Raw genomic sequence first — 18,236 nt, 5'->3', positions numbered from 1 at the left:
TTTCCAATGATATATACTGACACCAACCAGTAGATCTACACACCGACACCGATCGACAACCTTACTTTTTATAAATTTGTAGCAGGACGACCAGGAACACTGTGAGTATTTCAAACAATGATGATTCCCCGCTTTTATTTTTGACAGTATCATGATCTACAGATTATTTACGAAGAGAAATATGTTGTGTAATAGTATTAGTGTAAAATGTGGTCAAAAATCTTTTTTATCTTTAGATAAACTTAAATCTAATTTTAACCACTGTACATACTGCTGGGTGGTTTAATCTACAATAAACCATTTTGGATTTTTTCAATTAATAATCTGAATATGCCAAATAAACTGAAGTAAAAAGTGCACACTGGCTTCCAAATTTGAGTGGAGTGTAAGTTTAAAGGAGTATAAAATACAAATACTCAAAAACAAAGGCTACACTGTGTGAGTGTGAGCAGCAGGAGGCAGGATTGATCTTCCTGAGCACTCAGCAGGGTTAAAAAAAAACTGTATCTACACCCTCCCTCGCTCCTCTGGTTGCATTACAGATTAATGTGTTGGAATAACATCCCACTGATCTCACTGTCTCCCTCCAGGAAACAAATATCTGGAAAAAACATCCCTTCACACACCCATCAGTGATGGAGACGATGAGCAGCATGGAAAGGGAAACAAAAAGTCTGGGAATCCCAGTAAATAAAGGGGGCAATCCCCCAAGGAAGGTGTGCATCATGTGGTGTTTGTTTGTAATATGAAGCGGTGAAGGTGTGTGTGTGTGTGTGTGTGTGTGTGTGTGTGTGTGTGTGTGTGTGTGTGTGTGTGTGTGTCAGATAAAACATAATGAAGGATGAAAGGATGGTGAATGTGAAACCAAACCTGCTATGAATGCGAGACACTGCAGAAGAAGAGACCAGGTAAGACTTGTTTTACGCCTGTTTACAATATATTTTTAATTTATTTTATTATGCAGGTCAGCAGATAAACATATATTTACTCAAGTATGGTGCTTTTTTAGGTATGTTTATCCTCCACTTAATTTGAGAGAAACATTTTTTATTTAATTGACAGCTACAATCAACAGTTATTTTCCTTATTTAAAATTTTAATGTATAAAATATTAACGTTTATTCTCGACTAGCTTTTTCCGGGTGTTTCAACCGAATCATACTGTCTTCATCAGCCGCTGATGTTTTCTCAGTCGTCATGGATCTGTTCAAGCACGTGTTGTCTTAGAATAGAAACCAGACATTGGCACTTAACAATCCCAACTGAAATACAACTCACTGGCTTTTACCGGAGCTTTAACCCATATTACACAGACCTCATCATCCTCTTCATCTTTCTTTTTTTTTTTTTTGAAAATATATAAGAATAACATATGAAATATAAGTTCAAATCCGCACCACCTGGACCAACTACAACAGTAAGATGTCACTTACACAAAAAAATACTTAATAATAATTATATTTAATGCGTTCGAGGGACATTTTTCTCCATTATGAGTACTTTATTTTTGATACTTTAAGTTATTTTTTTATATATATAATGCTTGCTGGTGTGCTGGCTGTGAACGATTTGTACAATTTCAACTTGCAAGAGAAATAATATGAACAAAATATAATTAAACAAGATGCCACAACACTGTGGTAATGTTACTCTTACCAAAGCAGAACTGAAGGTTCGCACTTCAGCTTTGTCCAGAGCTCTCAACCTTATCACACAGTCTTCTTCAGTGTATTAAGTGGTTAAAATTAGGTCCAACTTAAGCAACTACTGCAGTAAAATGCTGGTTTTACAGTCCAAATCTTTACTGTTTGGTCCACTCTCACTGCTCTGTTATCCATAAAACAAACAGACACAGTTAGAGACTAGCTGGTGAACATCGTGAAACCTGTAGCAGCTACAGATCCAGATGTTTCCCTCTGGCGTTGGTAGAGACCAAAACTGAGCTAAAAGGAGAGTAAATATTGGACTTGCATTCATCAGGTGGACACAAACATGACTCCAAATGAAGGCTAATGTTGCTCTGTATCAACTGTTTGCTAACAAGTTCACCATATCAGTTTTATAAGGTGATATTATGTGCTGTGTTTACAGCTTGTTGTGCTGCCCCCAAGTGGCAAAAAGATGTAAAAGAATAACAGCTTTAAGAACATTTTGTTGATAAACTTTCTGTACTTTCACTTGAGTAAAATTTTGAGACTTTTATTTGTAATGGAATATTTTTACACTGTGATATTGATACTTTTATTTAAAGTTGGCACAGGTACTCTGGTTGTTCCAATGTCCACTATATCCATTACTGGTTATATTAACTGCAAAGAACATACAATGATACTCTGCAGTAACTGGGCATAGCTACCGATAGCTACTGAGGAAAACAAAAGCGCTATCCTCTTCCTGTTTTGGTTGCCCAATGGTTGACACAAGGACTGCTCTGAATGCTTCGAAGCTTCAAAGCTCAGATCATTGCCATGCTAATCTGTCTAAGCACGGAAATGTTTCAATATTTTCAAAAGATGACCCACAAAAAAATTGAGTGCCAGATATGCCAGAGGAAACTGACATAGCACTAATCTACAACAAGCTTGGCAAATCACCTGAAAGCTGCAATTAACACCTTTTTGTTTAGGTATTATGGCTAATCTTACTGCGGCCTGCATTCTAACATAGTGGCTAAACATCATGTTATTTTTGGTGCCTCGACTAAAAACTGATGTTTCGAAAATGTGAAGCTATGATATTTGGGACAGCCCTAGTTGATGTTCTTCCTTTGTGCTGTAAATTGAGCCTTCATTTTCTTGGAGATCGTATGTGGTGGCAGACAGAACTGCACAATGAAAGCGAGATTTATAGACCAGTGATTCCCAACTGGTCCAGGTTTCTCCTTATTAGTTCAAGATCCACACAGTTCATCACATTCAGCATTGCACTTCCGTTTGGCCATGTCATCAAGCTAGTTTACTGTCTTTGTCAAGTAGTTGTCTGTTAGCCACTCACTCTACAGCAGGAAATGGCACTTAAAAATAAAAGCTCTGTGCTGGAAATTCAGTTTACTTAAAAATAAAGTGTGTTTTTTAAAAACATGACACATTTGCAGGTCACTTGGGACTTGATTGTGTCCCGTTTGAGGACTTTGGGACTTTATTGTCGTCTCGTTTGGGGACATTGGAAGTTTATCGTGTCCCGTTTGAGGACATTGGGACTTTATTGTCGCCTCATTTGAGGACATTAGGACTTTATCCTGTCTCGTTTGAGGACATCGGGACTTTATTGTCGCCTCATTTGAGGACATTGGGACTTTATCCTGTCTCGTTTGAGGACATTGGGACTTTATCGTGTCTCGTTTGAGGACATTGGGACTTAATTGTTGTCTTCTTTGAGGACATTGGGACTTTATTGTCGTCTCATTTGAGGACNACTTCCGTTTGGCCATGTCATCAAGCTAGTTTACTGTCTTTGTCAAGTAGTTGTCTGTTAGCCACTCACTCTACAGCAGGAAATGGCACTTAAAAATAAAAGCTCTGTGCTGGAAATTCAGTGTACTTAAAAATAAAGTGTGTTTTTTAAAAACATGACACATTTGCAGGTCACTTGCAGTCCATTCAGAATGGACCCACGACCCACTTTTCGATCGTGACCCACCAGTTGGGAACCACTGTTAAGTGTTACTAATCTAAACGCTGATTGTGATTAATAATATTTGTTGTTTGATATGGCAACAAATTTGACCAGTTTTAGCAACAGTAACAAGCTGAGACGCTGTTAATTAGGAAGCACTTGTTTGAGGACATTGGGACTTTATTGTCGTCTCGTTTGAGGACATTGGGACTGAATTATTGTCTAATTTGAGGACTTTGGGACTTTATTGTCGTCTCGTTTGGGGACATTGGGAGTTTATCGTGTCCCGTTTGAGGACATTGGGACTTTATTGTCGCCTCATTTGAGGACATTGGGACTTTATCGTGTCTCGTTTGAGGACATTGGGACTGTGTCTCTCTGAAGTCATTTTGTGTCTTTTTTTGGTTGTTTTGTGTGTCTTTGCATCTCTTTGTGGTCACTGAATCTGGTCCTGGTCGGTACATGTTGCCCCATGTGCAAAGGCCTTGTCCTTGCTACAGTGGCCATTGTTTCGTTTCCAACCCTTTGGCCCTTTGCTGCATGTCGTCCCCCTTTCAATCTGTCTAATAAAAAAAGCTCTATGTTTGATGTGAGATGATGCCACATGTGTAAACCAGATTTTACTTCATTAAGTTGCATTTTTTTTTAAAACAGTTTAAAAAAAAATCATCTGTAGCTCCTGATACCACCAACGACCTGGCTCAAATGTACACAGTGCAGTCTGAACAGCTCCACTAAGGCAGTCAGAGAATCACTGCCTTGCTCCAGAGCACACTAACAGTTATCATCGAATGAGGACAAAGTCTTATTCATTCACTTTCCCATCTGGTCGAGACATTCACAGACAGTTGTACAGTCGTTTAAAGCGAATTGTCTTTATGTGTAAACTGGCCTTACTCATTATAGTGACAGTGTTGTTTGTTTACAGTATGGCGAACCAGAGGAAAGCCACATGACAAACCAGACTCACTCCCACAGTCTTGAAAAGGATGTGTGATTTTTCAACACACCCACACGTGTCCGATGGGCGGACGGATTCTTATAAATCCATCAATAACTGCTGCTGACGTTTGTGTTCTCTCTGGGTGGAGAGTCTCTCTTTTCAAATATTTATCCATACAAGGTTGCTTTAAAAAAAAAAGATAATAAACATGGAAACTTTGACCTTTGAGCTCTTGAAATTCCCCAAATTCCAAATGGAGATTGGTGTTTGAGAACGTCCAAAGTATTTCTAAAGAAACCTTTGGATTGATAGAGAGTATTATTGAAGGGGGGGTGAGATGTGGGCGTTGTGTCTCCTTGAAGTGGAGCATAAAACTGGACTTCCCAACCCCCTTATAAGGCATTTCCCTGAGAACAGTGGGAGGGGGGAAGAGGGCCGAGCGATGCAGGATATTCTCACAGGATGTGATGGCTGGACAGCAGCCGGAGCCGTGCGATGTGGAGGGAAGAGTCAGCTGAGAGGACCTTGTTGGCTTGCGGCGTTTGCTTGGTTACTATCGATCTATGAGTGGGTGGGTGTGCGCGCTGAGGATGTGAAATCAACATAGTCAGGAGGCACTTTGAAGACTAGTCATCAACTGAGAGTGAGGTAAATGTTCAGCTCTAAAAAAGAAGTTGTTACTTTGTTTGGTTGTTTCGAGCCTGTTGGGAGCAGATGTGTGCATGCAAGTTAATGTAAAAATACTTTACCTTTAGAATCCTGCATTCAAATTCCAGCCTCAGTAGAAGTTTACAGAGAAGATCTTACACCCAAAACACATGATGTAAGTACATATTTCTGTATTTTTACATTATTTCATTACCACTTTTATTGAAAGTAAAGGATCTAAACACTTTGAATTTGAAAAAAAAAGATGAAAAATCAGCAGTATGAAATGCTCTGCTCAATGTGAAATGATGACACAAGATTTTGAATATATATTCCACTGTTACACAAGATATATTACTTTGCAGATAGTCTATAGATCGTGATACCGCCAAAATATCATCATCTTTGCCTAAAATACGCACAGTATTCCTGGTCCTCCTGCTTCAAATTTACAAAAGTAAAGAGTAAACATAGACAAGTATTATCAACAAAATGTACTATTATAAGTATTAAAAGTTCTCGACCTGCAGAAAAATGTCCCCTGTGACTGTTACATTAACATAAATCACATTATTAGGTTTGCATCAGTGTGTACGTAACATTTCAATGTTGGAGCTGCTCGAGGTGGAGCTGGTTTTAACGATTTTATATATACAGTAGTGTGCTAGTTTAGTCCAGTGCAGGGCCGACCATAAGGGGGGAGAGAGGGGACCCAGCTTCTAGGGGGGCTCTATAAGGTGATAAAGACGTTTATCCTAAATATTAACAATGATGATGATAGTAATAATATAATAAACTTTATTCATGTAGCACCTTTCAAAACACAGATAGTTTGGTACCAAACTGAAAAAAGACAAAGCAAATAAGAAAAGACAAAAACCAATGAAAATGGGACCTTTTTAAAGGGGCCCAGCCGTGTCTGTCAGCAGGCCTGGGGTCTCATTTATGAAACATTGCGTACGCACTAAACGAGGCCTGAAAGAAATATGCGCCACTTCTCACAGAAACATTGTGATCTTTAAGAACAGGCTCGATGGGAGAAACTCTGACACATGCTTATGAACATTATGGAGACAGGAAAATGGCGATGCAGATGGTGAGGTGGAAGCCATTTTTGGCATTTGTCCGTACGTACATTTTTAGTATGGATCCCAACAGAAGGGTCAGGCCCCTCCAAATGGTCACCAGATGAATCTGACAGGTTGTGAGATGAGTAATGGGAGGGGTGGTAAATTTACACAGATTTATGTTATTTATGTTTTTTTTTTACATTTCTTTAATCTTTACTTTTTATTTTGTGAAATATTGGACACTTTAGCTTCTTTTGGACTCCAAACATTATTTAAATGAAACTGTGTGACAAGTTTAAAACTGGAAATGTCACCTTGGTGTAACTGCCAGCAACTCAAGTGTCACAAGATTATTTTTTAGGCACAATATGCACAGTATATTGACAAATACAGTGACCAATGGGAGATGTCTGTAAATTGTCCTCTTATCATTCTTGTAAAATTCACCTAAAACATGCACAGTCTCTTTTGAAAGGTAACACCCTGAAGTTTCCCCCCAACAGTCAGAATTACTGTAAGTGCTTCTAACAGTCAGTACGTTTCCATGCACAGTTAAGTGGAGCTACAGTTACAGTTTGTCCTCGTATACAAGCACGGGAGGGGGATCGATTTATTAACCGAAATATGTCTGACTCCACTATGACAGGTAACGATATGCCCCCTTTCATCTTGTTAGTAATGGACCTTTTTCTGGTTGACCTATTACGTCGCAGACCAAACAATCGAGCGCTGTCCAGCACTAAATGTATTTATTTAAGGTTTTGTCCAGGCACTCTTCAAACAAGATGTTAAAACAATATATAAGATGTGTGATTATCGAGGGCAGCTGTGATGTCAGCCATGTGAAGCCTGCAAACAGCCCACGTTAATTAAGACTTAAGGATGAAATGTGGTTTAGAAGACAGAGAGATTTATTTGGATCATAGTTTAACTCAGTCATGTTTGGTAAAAAAAAATCATTCACAAATTACCAAGAATGAATGATGTGTTTTTAATGTAATAGCTGTAAAATAACTATAGCAAATGTAACGGTGTAAAAAATAAACTGAAATGTGGCGGATTGGAAGAACAGAGTGGTATAAAATGGAAATACTCACGTAGAGCTCACAATTATACTTGAGCACAGAACTTGGAAATCTTGTTGATCTTTCTGGCTGCTGATTAACGACCACATTGTTTTCACATCAGATTGCAGATGTTGTAAATTGTGGGATAAACTATTTGTTTTCAGCTTTCCACATCATTAAAAAGAAGCCGTGCAGCTCTCTGATCTGCCTTAGAATAACATTTTTAATGTGATTATTGAACAAAAATAGCTTCATGTTTCTATTTATTCTTTGCCAGCAAATCCAGATGCTTTTCAATGGCTTTAAATGAATGATGTGTCAGTATTTTGTGCAGCTACAAATGCTCACAAACATCACATGAGAGCACTGTGATGAATGTCTTTATTGAATTTGCTCTTGCACAGATTCTCAGTGGTTATGTGAAGCTCTTACATGAGATTTTAGGGAAGATTTTACATAAAATAAGCTACTTTTTCCTCATCTTTAATGCTGAAATTAACAGGAGATGAGTTTTTAGAGCTTTTTCTACATTAAAACCCCAACTGGCTGTTTTTATTTGCTATCTGTAATCTTTCTTCACCTACATTTCCACGCCCTTATCACCCCCTGGGTACTTACCACTACTGCTGTGCTAATTACTCCCACATTGTCTAACCTGCAAGCTAACATGTTGTTGTGTTTTGTTCAGGGGAAGCGCTCAAAAAATATTTGAGCAAGTTTCCACAAAATAACAAGGCACAGAACTTGTGTCTCGTAAAAGATGACTCACCAAGGCCCAACAAAACAATCTCTGCTTTTCTCTGTTTCCAAACAATAAGCTACAGTATAGATTTGATCACATTTACTCAGAACTCACGGAAACCATTTAAGCTTCGTCTTCTTAGTCATTCGCTCTCAGTCCTACCAGTTCTGCAGCTAAATGCAATACATAGTACAGTGTGAAAGAGAAATGTCACAGCACACACAAGTAACAAAAAGCCCCTTTTGTATCTCAGGGCATAAATAGCACTGTCATAGGTCAGCATGTCACACAGTAGGTAGGGCTGTTTTCCTTTTCCTTCCCTTTTCGAATCATATCACCTACAGCTTGCTTCCTGCATTCATGTGTTTCTAACTTGTGTGATCTGGACTCTCCCCTGTGCTGCAGCACCATGGCTGCCTTCCAGCTGCTCTTCCCGCTGTTGATCAGCTGCGTGGCGGCATCCGCACGTCCTCCCCGCCACCTCCCTCCATGCCAAGTTGTAAGTAAAACCTGAGACGCACAGTCTGACGTTTCAATTCTTATTTTTCTCAGTTTAACGGCATCTTAAACTGAAGGCACATTCCTAACATTTCTACATGAATAAATAGCAACTGTGTTTTCATCTGTTTTTAGTTTATTTCTATGGGTTGCCCACGGCAACTGAGATGAGGCACCTAATCCATCAGGTGCTTGAGGTATTTTCAGATTACCAAGAGGCAGACAGTTTATTTGGAAGCTTTTGACCTGAGCAGATCTGGTTTATTAGTTTTAGCTCTTGAGCCGTGCTGCCGTCAGACCTTCAGTATTTGGACAGAGAAACATTATTTGGCTTCACTGGAAGAAAAACTGGGAAGTGTTTTTGTGTTACTACAGCAGAGGTCACTTGTCAGTCAGTGTGTATAGTAGACTGTGCCATCTTTTCCTCAGAGTTTCTGGTGAATCATGTTTTTGGTTTTGGCTTGACATGCAGACTGTCAGCAGGACAGCTCTTGTTCTAATTATGTAATAAACTGAAAATGTAAGCATCACTTCCTGTGTGCTGGGGGCGTTTCTTTTCTTAGGAAAGACCAGCACATGGGTGCAAGAGCTTTAGTGAAGTTAAGTGGAATCACTGCTGTGTGCGTAGTGGTTAGTAAAAATAGAAACAGTCAGTGATGTCAGGTGTCACCAAAACTGTCCATAGACTGAGTTGTAGCCAAACTGTAGTCCGTGTCTGGGAAGCATGTCACTCTCCATCTGTCATCTCTGTACTGTTGCTATAAAGTCATAAAATGGCCAAAAATAATATTAATAATAAGAAACAAATACACAAAAAACAAAGGTCCCTGACCAGACTCAAACAGGGGCATTGTTGCTCACGGCGAGTGCCAAAAATCAGCGTTAAAAAGGCCAAGGCGAGAAGCAGTGGCGCCATTAGGCCAGGGTGTCTGAGGCTTCAGCCCGGAACGTTTTAAAAATAGCCCCAGATCTAAATATATAGCCTATGTAAATGTTTTCAAAACAAGAATAGGCCTAATAATGAAAAATGCCTGAATCTAATAATCTGTCATTCTGTTCATACTTGTACTCGACTAATATACTCAATTACATTCCACCTATTTTAACATAAATTCATACAGTTAACTATTCCCATCTCTAAATATGTAATGATAACAGTTGTAAAGTATTCTGTTTCAACTCAAGTCTAATTACTAACATCTACTTATATTTTCAACATAACTAGGGATGCACAATATTCTTTTTTTGCTGACATCCGGCATAAATTAGATATCATTCATTGTACAAAGTAAGAAAAAGCATGTTGGCCGACTCCCATAGTTAATTTTAAAGCCAATATCGGCTAATACCGATGATGTGCCGCTATTATCGTGCATCACTAAACATAACCATTCATAATTAATCTGGAAAAAAAAAAAAAAAAACATTTATTTTTATGGGTAAATAAGGTGCCAGAGCACATAAAAATCATCGAAATAGAGCTTGTTCATCATTTAAAAAAAAGCCACCAGTGTCCTCAAATCCCAGATACGCCCCTGGCAAGGAGGCAACATGATTTATTTCCATTTTCATTTTCTTCAGTTGGAAAAATCACTTGTGAACATAGCTGTCAAATAAATAAAAAGTACAATATATCCCTCCAAAAGTAATTGGATGAGGGAGTAAAAGTACTTCATAACTGCACTGAACATGTGTAAGAAGATGGCTTACTACTTCCACTGAACTCTGTATTTTCATTGTGTCAAAACAAAACAAAACAAAAAAAGTCACATTTTTTAAAAAGTCCCACTCAAATATGTCATTTATGTGCCGTCTATGAACGGTGACAACAGGTCATAGGTTGGAAGAAGTATTACGTTCCTTTACTTAAGTAAAAGTAATAACGCCACTGTGAAAATTCTCCACTACAAGTAAAAGTCCTGCATTCAAAACCTCACTTAAGCAAAAGTATGTAAGTGTTATCAGCAAAATGGACTTAAAGTATGAAAAGTAAAAGTTCTCATTAGGCAGAATGGCCCATTTTAGAATCATAATTTATCATTGCATTATAATTAATGTGTTCATCACTTTAATGTTGCAGCTGGTAAAGATGGAGCTAGTTTTTATTTCTTAATATACTCGTAGCTTGTGAATTTCCCTTCTAGGGGAACACCAAAGGTTTATCTTAACCTGTAATAGCACATCATTATTTATTTGTTGATTATATTCTCAAGTAAAGTACCTTGAAGTTGTTCTTAAGTATAGTGAAAACTTGAGTAAATATGACTAAATGTAACGTTAACCCCCCCACACAAATATCAGATGTTAAACACACTTGATTCCAGAGTCCTCAGGAATGTAAGCCATGTGTCTGTTATCACTGATAACACCAGACGTCAAAGAGAAAAGATGCTTTTTAATGACGGTACTGTTTTTGAAATGTGCCAGATTTATCCCTCAGTGTTCAACAACAGACATAAGATGTTTTGCCCTCCGGTAGTTAAAGGGGATAAATCAATGTGTTTGTTTACGGGTTGGCCACTTTCAGGACACCACAAATATGCCAAGAAGCTAAATGTAGCTCTGCCTCGGAGAGAAAACAGAGAAGGGGATAGTTTTATGCGCTGTTTTTGGACAGAGGGGGTCTCTGGCCATATGGTTTCAATTATAAACGACACTTAATAGCTTAAATATTTGAATCTATGAAGTGAAAAGGGAGAGAAGATGACGAAAACTGTGGTAATAGAGGTGTGATGTGTATTGTCTTTAAAATATCTTTCTTTTAAAACTGTTTTGTTGGGTGAAGAATTGAATTGTTAAATAGCAGTTTAGGTTTTTGTATTAATTTACAGAGAAATAGCCATTGTAAAAACTCAGTACCTCAGAGGACTGTGTCGCTGCCAAGAACATGCTGCAGATACACTGACTCATAAATCGACCCTCCACGTTCACTTTAAACATTTGGTCTGTATTGTGTCATGGTCGGGCAATCTGGCAGCATGCCGACATAATCAGACTTGTGTGTTTGTCTTTTGTTCATAGGTCCAGATGGATGTGTTTTGCAGTGATCTGAGCCTCAGAAGCGCTCCAGTCAACCTTCCTCATGACGTCCAAATGCTGGACCTGTCTCGCAACCAGGTGCAGAATCTCACCCAGGAAACTCTAGCGTACCACACCGGATTCCACCACCTGAACCTGCACTCTAACAAGATCCATTTCATCCAGCCGGGGCTCTTCAAAGACATGACAGATCTAAAAGTCCTGGATCTGTCCAAGAATCATCTGAATGTTTTTGCTCTCTCCAAAATCAACACCGGGCCTCTTACAGCTGTTGAGTCACTTGATCTTTCAAGCAATGGCCTGTACACGGGGATGTCGGACTATTTCCTGGCTGACTCTCCGTTGCTGGCAAACCTTTCTCTGAACAGCAACAGCATCACCAAAATAGCACAAAATACCTTCAGTGGATCTTCGTCATTGAGGAAAATCAGCCTCCACAATAACGTCATCCTGGAGATTGAAGATGGAGCCTTTGACTCCTTAGATCATCTGACTGAACTCGACTTGTCCAAGAACTCGATCACGTGCATCACAGACTTCAATCTCTGTAATTTAAAAGTGCTGAATCTCAGCAAGAACAGCATGGAGCTTTTCCAAAGCACAACATCAACACGTCCTTATAAACTCCTCACTCTTGATCTCAGTGAAAACAAAATGCCTTACTTCCCTCTTCTCCCCAGAAACAACGTGCTTGAATATTTGGACGTTTCAAGAAACCATCTTCAGAGCGTCAATGTCACAGGAGACCCTGAAAAACAGACAAACGTTTACTTTTCTCGCTTGAGATACCTGGACATGAGTTACAACCAACTGAAAAGCATACCAGAGTCCTTTTTTTACTGTATGGCATCACTCGAGGTCCTGAATGTGAGCAATAACTGTATCAGCTCCTTTTCTATCACTAATGAAGGCCTTCTACAGACGGTGAAGATTATCAACCTCAGCTATAATTCGCTGCAGAGCCTCATATTTGGGGAAAACGCATTGCAATCACTGGAAAAGCTCTTCTTGAATGGAAATGACCTCACCACTCTGGACCATCAAATATTTCAAAGACTTCCGAGCATCAAACATCTGCAGCTCCAGCAGAACAATCTCCAAATCTGTTCCTCGGACCAAAACCACCAGGATCCTCCAGCTTGTGTCTCCTTTTCTTCTTTAAGAAACTTGCAGTTCCTGTACCTGTCTGAAAACAATCTGAGGACTCTGCCTGCAAATGCATTTGCCAACACCCCTCTGAAGTTACTGGATCTGTCCTTGAACCCGGGCTTAGACATGGACAAAGACTCCCTCTCTGGTCTGGAGCATTCCCTAGTCCACCTCCTCCTGAGGGAAAACAACATCTCCAGTCTAAACACGGACCTGTCCTCGCTGAGGAGTCTCAAACACATAGACCTGTCAACCAACCAGCTGACAGTTCTACCAATGTGGAACAAAGACTCCTCCATTGAGTCACTAAACCTGCAGCACAACAACCTGGTCACCCTGGAGTACCGCACCATGCTCGCTCTGGAGCGCTCACTAAAAACCCTCTATATGGGCTCTAACCCTCTCAGCTGCTGCAGCAACCTCGACTTCCTCCACATGGTCCAGCACTCAGGCGTGGTTGTACCTGACATTGAGACTGTGACCTGCGTTCACGAGGACTATTCAGAACCAGTCAACATTGAGAAGGTGACCAAGGAAATGTGTCATAGACCAGGCATCCAGAACTATATTATAGCTGTTGTAGTGATAGTGTTAGCTGTGATGATCGCGCTGGCGCTGCTGGTTAAATGTTGCCACTCGAGGAAACGGAAACCCAACCGCAGCTTTAGCGCATAATGTGAAACCATGAAGGAATTCATATTTGGGACTTGCTTGGTAGTTTGAAGCAGAGACAGAAGAAAAACATGAATGTAATGTCACTCAAAGTCTTATGAAGGGACAATTTATAGCCCTAAATTTGGGTTTACCACTACTATCTTTGAGACTAGTGTGACTGAATCCAAATTTGGTCAAAAGTGGAAGAAACCTCGGTGAAGCTAAGATGGGACATGCAAGAAGAACCACAATGGCACCTGTCTACAAGACAACACGTGCCATAATATCTCCTAAATGAAGGCATAACAAAACTATTGAAACCAGAACTTCCTGTGGAAAAATATTTCCTCTTTGCATTTCAAAAGAGAAGTTTGGACTTTTTAAACAGACTTCTGAAAGTCTCTTGCAGTCACAATCCAGTGGTCATTTCAGGAACTGCAACCTTAGAGCCATATGGCTGAAGCAGGGGTGTTTCAACCGAATCGCCAGAAATTGTTGGTATTGTACGTTTTTGCCAAACACAGATACATTACATATGTACATTATTTTGTAGCAGACACATTGAAACTTTCTCACCAACTCTGTGGCGAAGGTGTGGTTAGGTTTAGGGACAAAAATCACTTGGTAATGGTTTGGAAAAGATCGTGCTTTAGCTACGTTTGGTGGCACAAAAGCTGCTAGAAAACGTTGTGATGTGTTGCTGCAAAACACCCAGATCGGCTGGCACAAATGCTGCTGGGAAATGCTACAAAGGATTGCCAAAAAACAAACCTGTTGTTGGTTTCAAATCGTTTTCAGCAGTGGTCTGCAGCTTAGCAGGCATCTCACCTAGGTGACATACCATCCAACATCCCCTTCACAAGTCCGTTTAGATTTTACATCACTTCAGAAGTGTTGATATGACACGTATGAAATGTGCAAATACAGCCTAACATATTCGTGGCTTACAGAAATGTATAATGCCAGCATTTTCTTTTGGTGATTGGGCTGGGTGTTTCCTGCTTGTTTATTAAGCCACATGCCAACCAACATAACTTTATTGAATGTAAAAGGATGAATCCACACTAAAACACTTAAACACTGTTGACCATTCTCTCCACTGACACCTCAACAGATCAGACTGAAATGCAGCCATAAAATGCAACAGGACATTCTGACTATTTGGGAAATGTTCTTTTTTCTTGTTAGATAAAAGTTAGATGATACCACTCGCTGATATGAGAGTGGTATCAATCTTCTCGTCTGACTTTCAGCAAGAAAACATTTTCAACATTTGTATAACTGTTTCTTTAAAGGGACAGTTCACCCCCCAAATCAAAAATACTTATTCTTCCTCTGACCTGTGGTGCTGGTTATCAGTCTAGATTGTTTTTGTGTGAGTTGCTGATATCAGATGTTGGAGATGTCAGCTGTAGTGATGTTTGCGTTCGCTCTAATATAATGAAAATAGATGGCACTCAGCTTGTGGTGGTCAAAGAGCTAAGAAGAAAAAAAAATACATTTGGAAAACTCAACAGCAATGTCTCTGTCCAGAAATCACGACCCATTTACTCAAGATCATCCACAGACCTTGTTGTTAGCAGTTTCATGTAAGAACTATTGTCTTTCTACTGATCTGCACCCACCAGCTGTATCACTGTACAGAAGAACGTGTGAATCTGCTGCTAGCTCACCTAGCACCATTGCGCTAGCTAATGTTAAAGCTCAGGAGGCAAGACCCCAGGAGGTGCACCAGGCTTTGAAACCAATTTTTGTAGTGGGCAAATAGTGGAATTACAACTTCCCAATTTGTCGTGTGATGCCCTGCGGCCCAAAAATTGAGCTAGCAGTAGATGCACATTTCCTTCTGTGCGCTGACACGGTTGTCGGGCGTAGTTTGGTATAAAGAAAGAAGTCCCTTCATGTAAATCCTCAAATCAAGAGTGTGGATTATCTTGAGCAACTGGGTCATGATTTCTGGACAGAGGCATTAGTGGTGCAATTTTCAAATGTATTTTTTGGTGCTTTGGGTACCACAGGCCGAGTGACATGTAGTTCCATTATATTGGAGAAAAGGCAAAGATCACTATGGCCGATATCTCCAACACATGCAACTCACACCAGAACAATCTAGATTGATAAATAGCACTACAAGTAAGAGGAAAAACATGTTTCTTTATATTTTAGGGTGAACTGTCCCTTTAAGGGGTTATTAATGAACATTAAATCAGTGATGATGATAATGATAAATCAGATTTAGTCGAGAGTGTTGACGCTGGAACAAAGTCAGATGTCTTCACTCAGTAACGTTCAGTGTAAGAGTATCTGAGAGTGGAATTTTCCTTTAAGCTAAAAATAAAGAAACACAAACACTACAAAAGGTCATGAAACAACATGCTCTTTCACAAACGATGACAACTATGTAGGTTGTCTAAAAGCAACCCAAGACGTCCCTTTACCCTTTGTGTAGTTTGCACTTTATATTTCCTCGTGTTTGTGTGATTGTGTCTGTGACTGTTAACACTAAGGATAATTTTGTTACTATAACAAAACTAAGCTGGACATTTTAAACAGTATGTTCTCTGTGTTGATCCCAGGCCTGTGGTGCTATCCTTTGACACAATATGTATTCATTTGACATGAAAAGTTGAGAGCTGGACTAAGCACTGAAATGATTAATAACTGTGATGCTCTTATATAGAAGTATAATATACATACTGTATATTTTTAGATAAATACATGAACATGAAGTCCAGTGCTATGTTGATGTTGGCTACACTGGGATCCACAGTTTCATACAATTTGAATGTGCTTGATCCTAAAATTATTATTATTATTTTTATTGTTATTATTATTATTATTATTATGTACAAGTCAAGTTGATTTGTATCTTTTATCATCCTGTGATGTTATTTTATAATGTAATATTAGCAATATTTTGTACCAAATGAAGTCAATTTTCTACACTAAAAACTGTGTGAGACATTATTTGTGTGACAAAAACGTGTAATCCTCTGAATGTGGTATTCACATCCGCCCATTTTAAGTTTATTTTCTTCTCATTTTTCAGCTAATACCTCAAAATAATACCTCACTTTCACGCAAGTTTGGTTGGTTCCCGCAGTTAGACCCACATTATGGTAACATTTCACTTTATGTGGTGCTCGTACAGCTGTGCTTTCTTGCAGAAAGTTAGAATGATATCAATTTTCCCATCTAACTCTCAGCAAGAAATCAAATAAACATATTTCCCAAAATGTTTCACACTACAAGTGCATGATAAATATTAAGTTCAATAAACTCAGCCTGCAAAGGATTTAAGGAGGTTTTTGAGGAAAGAGCACATAATGATACGAGATTAAACTGAATGCAATTTTCTAATATTTGTCTCTTCATTATTACACAAAAGATTTCTCTGCCTTGAACAATTAAATATTCACATTTTATCTGTTATTTAATTCTGTATTTTGTTTTTTGATGTAAGATACCCCATCATCGGTACAGGTTATATTTTTTTGTTTTGTTTTTCATAATTTATTAATGGGTTTTTATCATAGTAGGCTTAAAAAGAGAGAAAAATAAAATAAGTAATACACAAAAAAACTTTTAGAAATGGGATTTCCCATCCGAAAAATTGATCAATATGAATGGCTGAAGCTATTTAAGATAGCAGTGTTTTAACTGTGTACCACACACTTGTTTACAGTTGTGATTTGTCGAATTACAGGAAAATAATCAGAAACTTTTTTAATAACTGGTTGTTTAAATCATTTTGTGAGGCCCACCCAATCAATAATAACCAATAATAGTTAATATGATTTGTTTTCTGGAGATGTCACTCCTATGCTTTGTCCAATTAAAAGTCTTGAATATTAATATGGGTGGGGCTACCTTGAAAATGTGCATTGGTTAAAGTTTGTATGACCTGGCTGTAACTACTTCCAGGTTGGGAGAAAGTCAGTCTTTGCAGTGGAATAGAAATCAATAAAATAAATAAATAAATAAATAAATAAATAAGTAAATAAAAAAATAAATAAACAAACGGCTGCTTAATAATATTACTAACATATCACAGCAAATGTCCATAGCATAATATTCAAAGAAACCACGGCCGAAGAAGGAAGAAGTATTCCAAACAAGTGAGTTAGAAGTGGCTAACGTTTGCTTAAAACAAGCTAACGTTAGCCGATTTGACGGTCGCCACACATGTTGGCTTGGCTTTACCAGCGCCAAACATGTCGGTGCCAGCCGCCGAATCCTCCGCCACCTGCTCTCCCATCAAGAATGTAAGTTACCTTCAAGATATTTTTCCGAATATAAACTCTGTTGCAACAGTCATTGCCAAACTTCCAATGACTTCTTGCTGCAAGTTGTGTTCTACAACGAACAGGATTGAAACCATTGACCATAGCTCACCTGAACAATTTGACTTCATTGATGGCACCTGCACCTTGATGTAACATGGTACCCTCTCCCCCACAAGACACCCATGGTAAGGTAAAATGCTTCTTTATATGCCCGCCATGGCCGTTAAATGACAATACTGATGAAGGCACTGAGAAATTATGTCTGCTTTACATAATGTATGTAGGTAAATTCAGACATGTGTGGATGTTGATAGTGAACATGTATTCTCAAACAAACTGGTGGAAAGTAACTGAGTACATTCAAATTCAAAGTACTTCTATTTTACTTTATACTTAGCCTACTACACCACTAAATTCCAGAGGCACATGTTGTACTTCCTAGTCTACTTGCCTACATTTATTGGATAACTTAAATTACTTAGCAGATTCAGATTAATAATACAAAATACGTTTAAGTAATAAATG

The 18,236-nt window shown here is 38.8% G+C and overlaps 1 protein-coding gene across 3 annotated transcripts; it reads left to right on the top strand.

The window, feature by feature from the left end:
• The first annotated feature begins 4,988 nt into the window (after positions 1–4,988).
• Positions 4,989–16,705, top strand: lrrc32 (leucine rich repeat containing 32). 3 transcript variants are annotated; one of them, XM_050041218.1, is made up of 4 exons: positions 4,989–5,206; positions 5,335–5,381; positions 8,491–8,584; positions 11,605–16,705. In XM_050041218.1, exons 2-4 carry the CDS (start codon positions 5,377–5,379, stop codon positions 13,444–13,446), a joined length of 1,941 nt encoding a protein of 646 aa, XP_049897175.1. In that variant the 5' UTR covers positions 4,989–5,206; positions 5,335–5,376; the 3' UTR covers positions 13,447–16,705. The 3 variants fall into 3 exon arrangements, with proteins under 3 accessions (XP_049897175.1, XP_049897174.1, XP_049897176.1); XM_050041217.1 differs by having other exon boundaries at positions 5,314–5,381; positions 11,605–16,704; XM_050041219.1 differs by lacking the exon at positions 5,335–5,381.
• Positions 16,706–18,236: the final 1,531 nt, after the last annotated feature.

This window comes from Epinephelus moara, chromosome 3, assembly GCF_006386435.1.
Source record: "Epinephelus moara isolate mb chromosome 3, YSFRI_EMoa_1.0, whole genome shotgun sequence".
Lineage (NCBI taxonomy): Eukaryota > Metazoa > Chordata > Actinopteri > Perciformes > Serranidae > Epinephelus > Epinephelus moara.
Note: the sequence above shows the minus strand (reverse complement) of the source record. Positions and strands in the feature narration are given on the sequence as shown.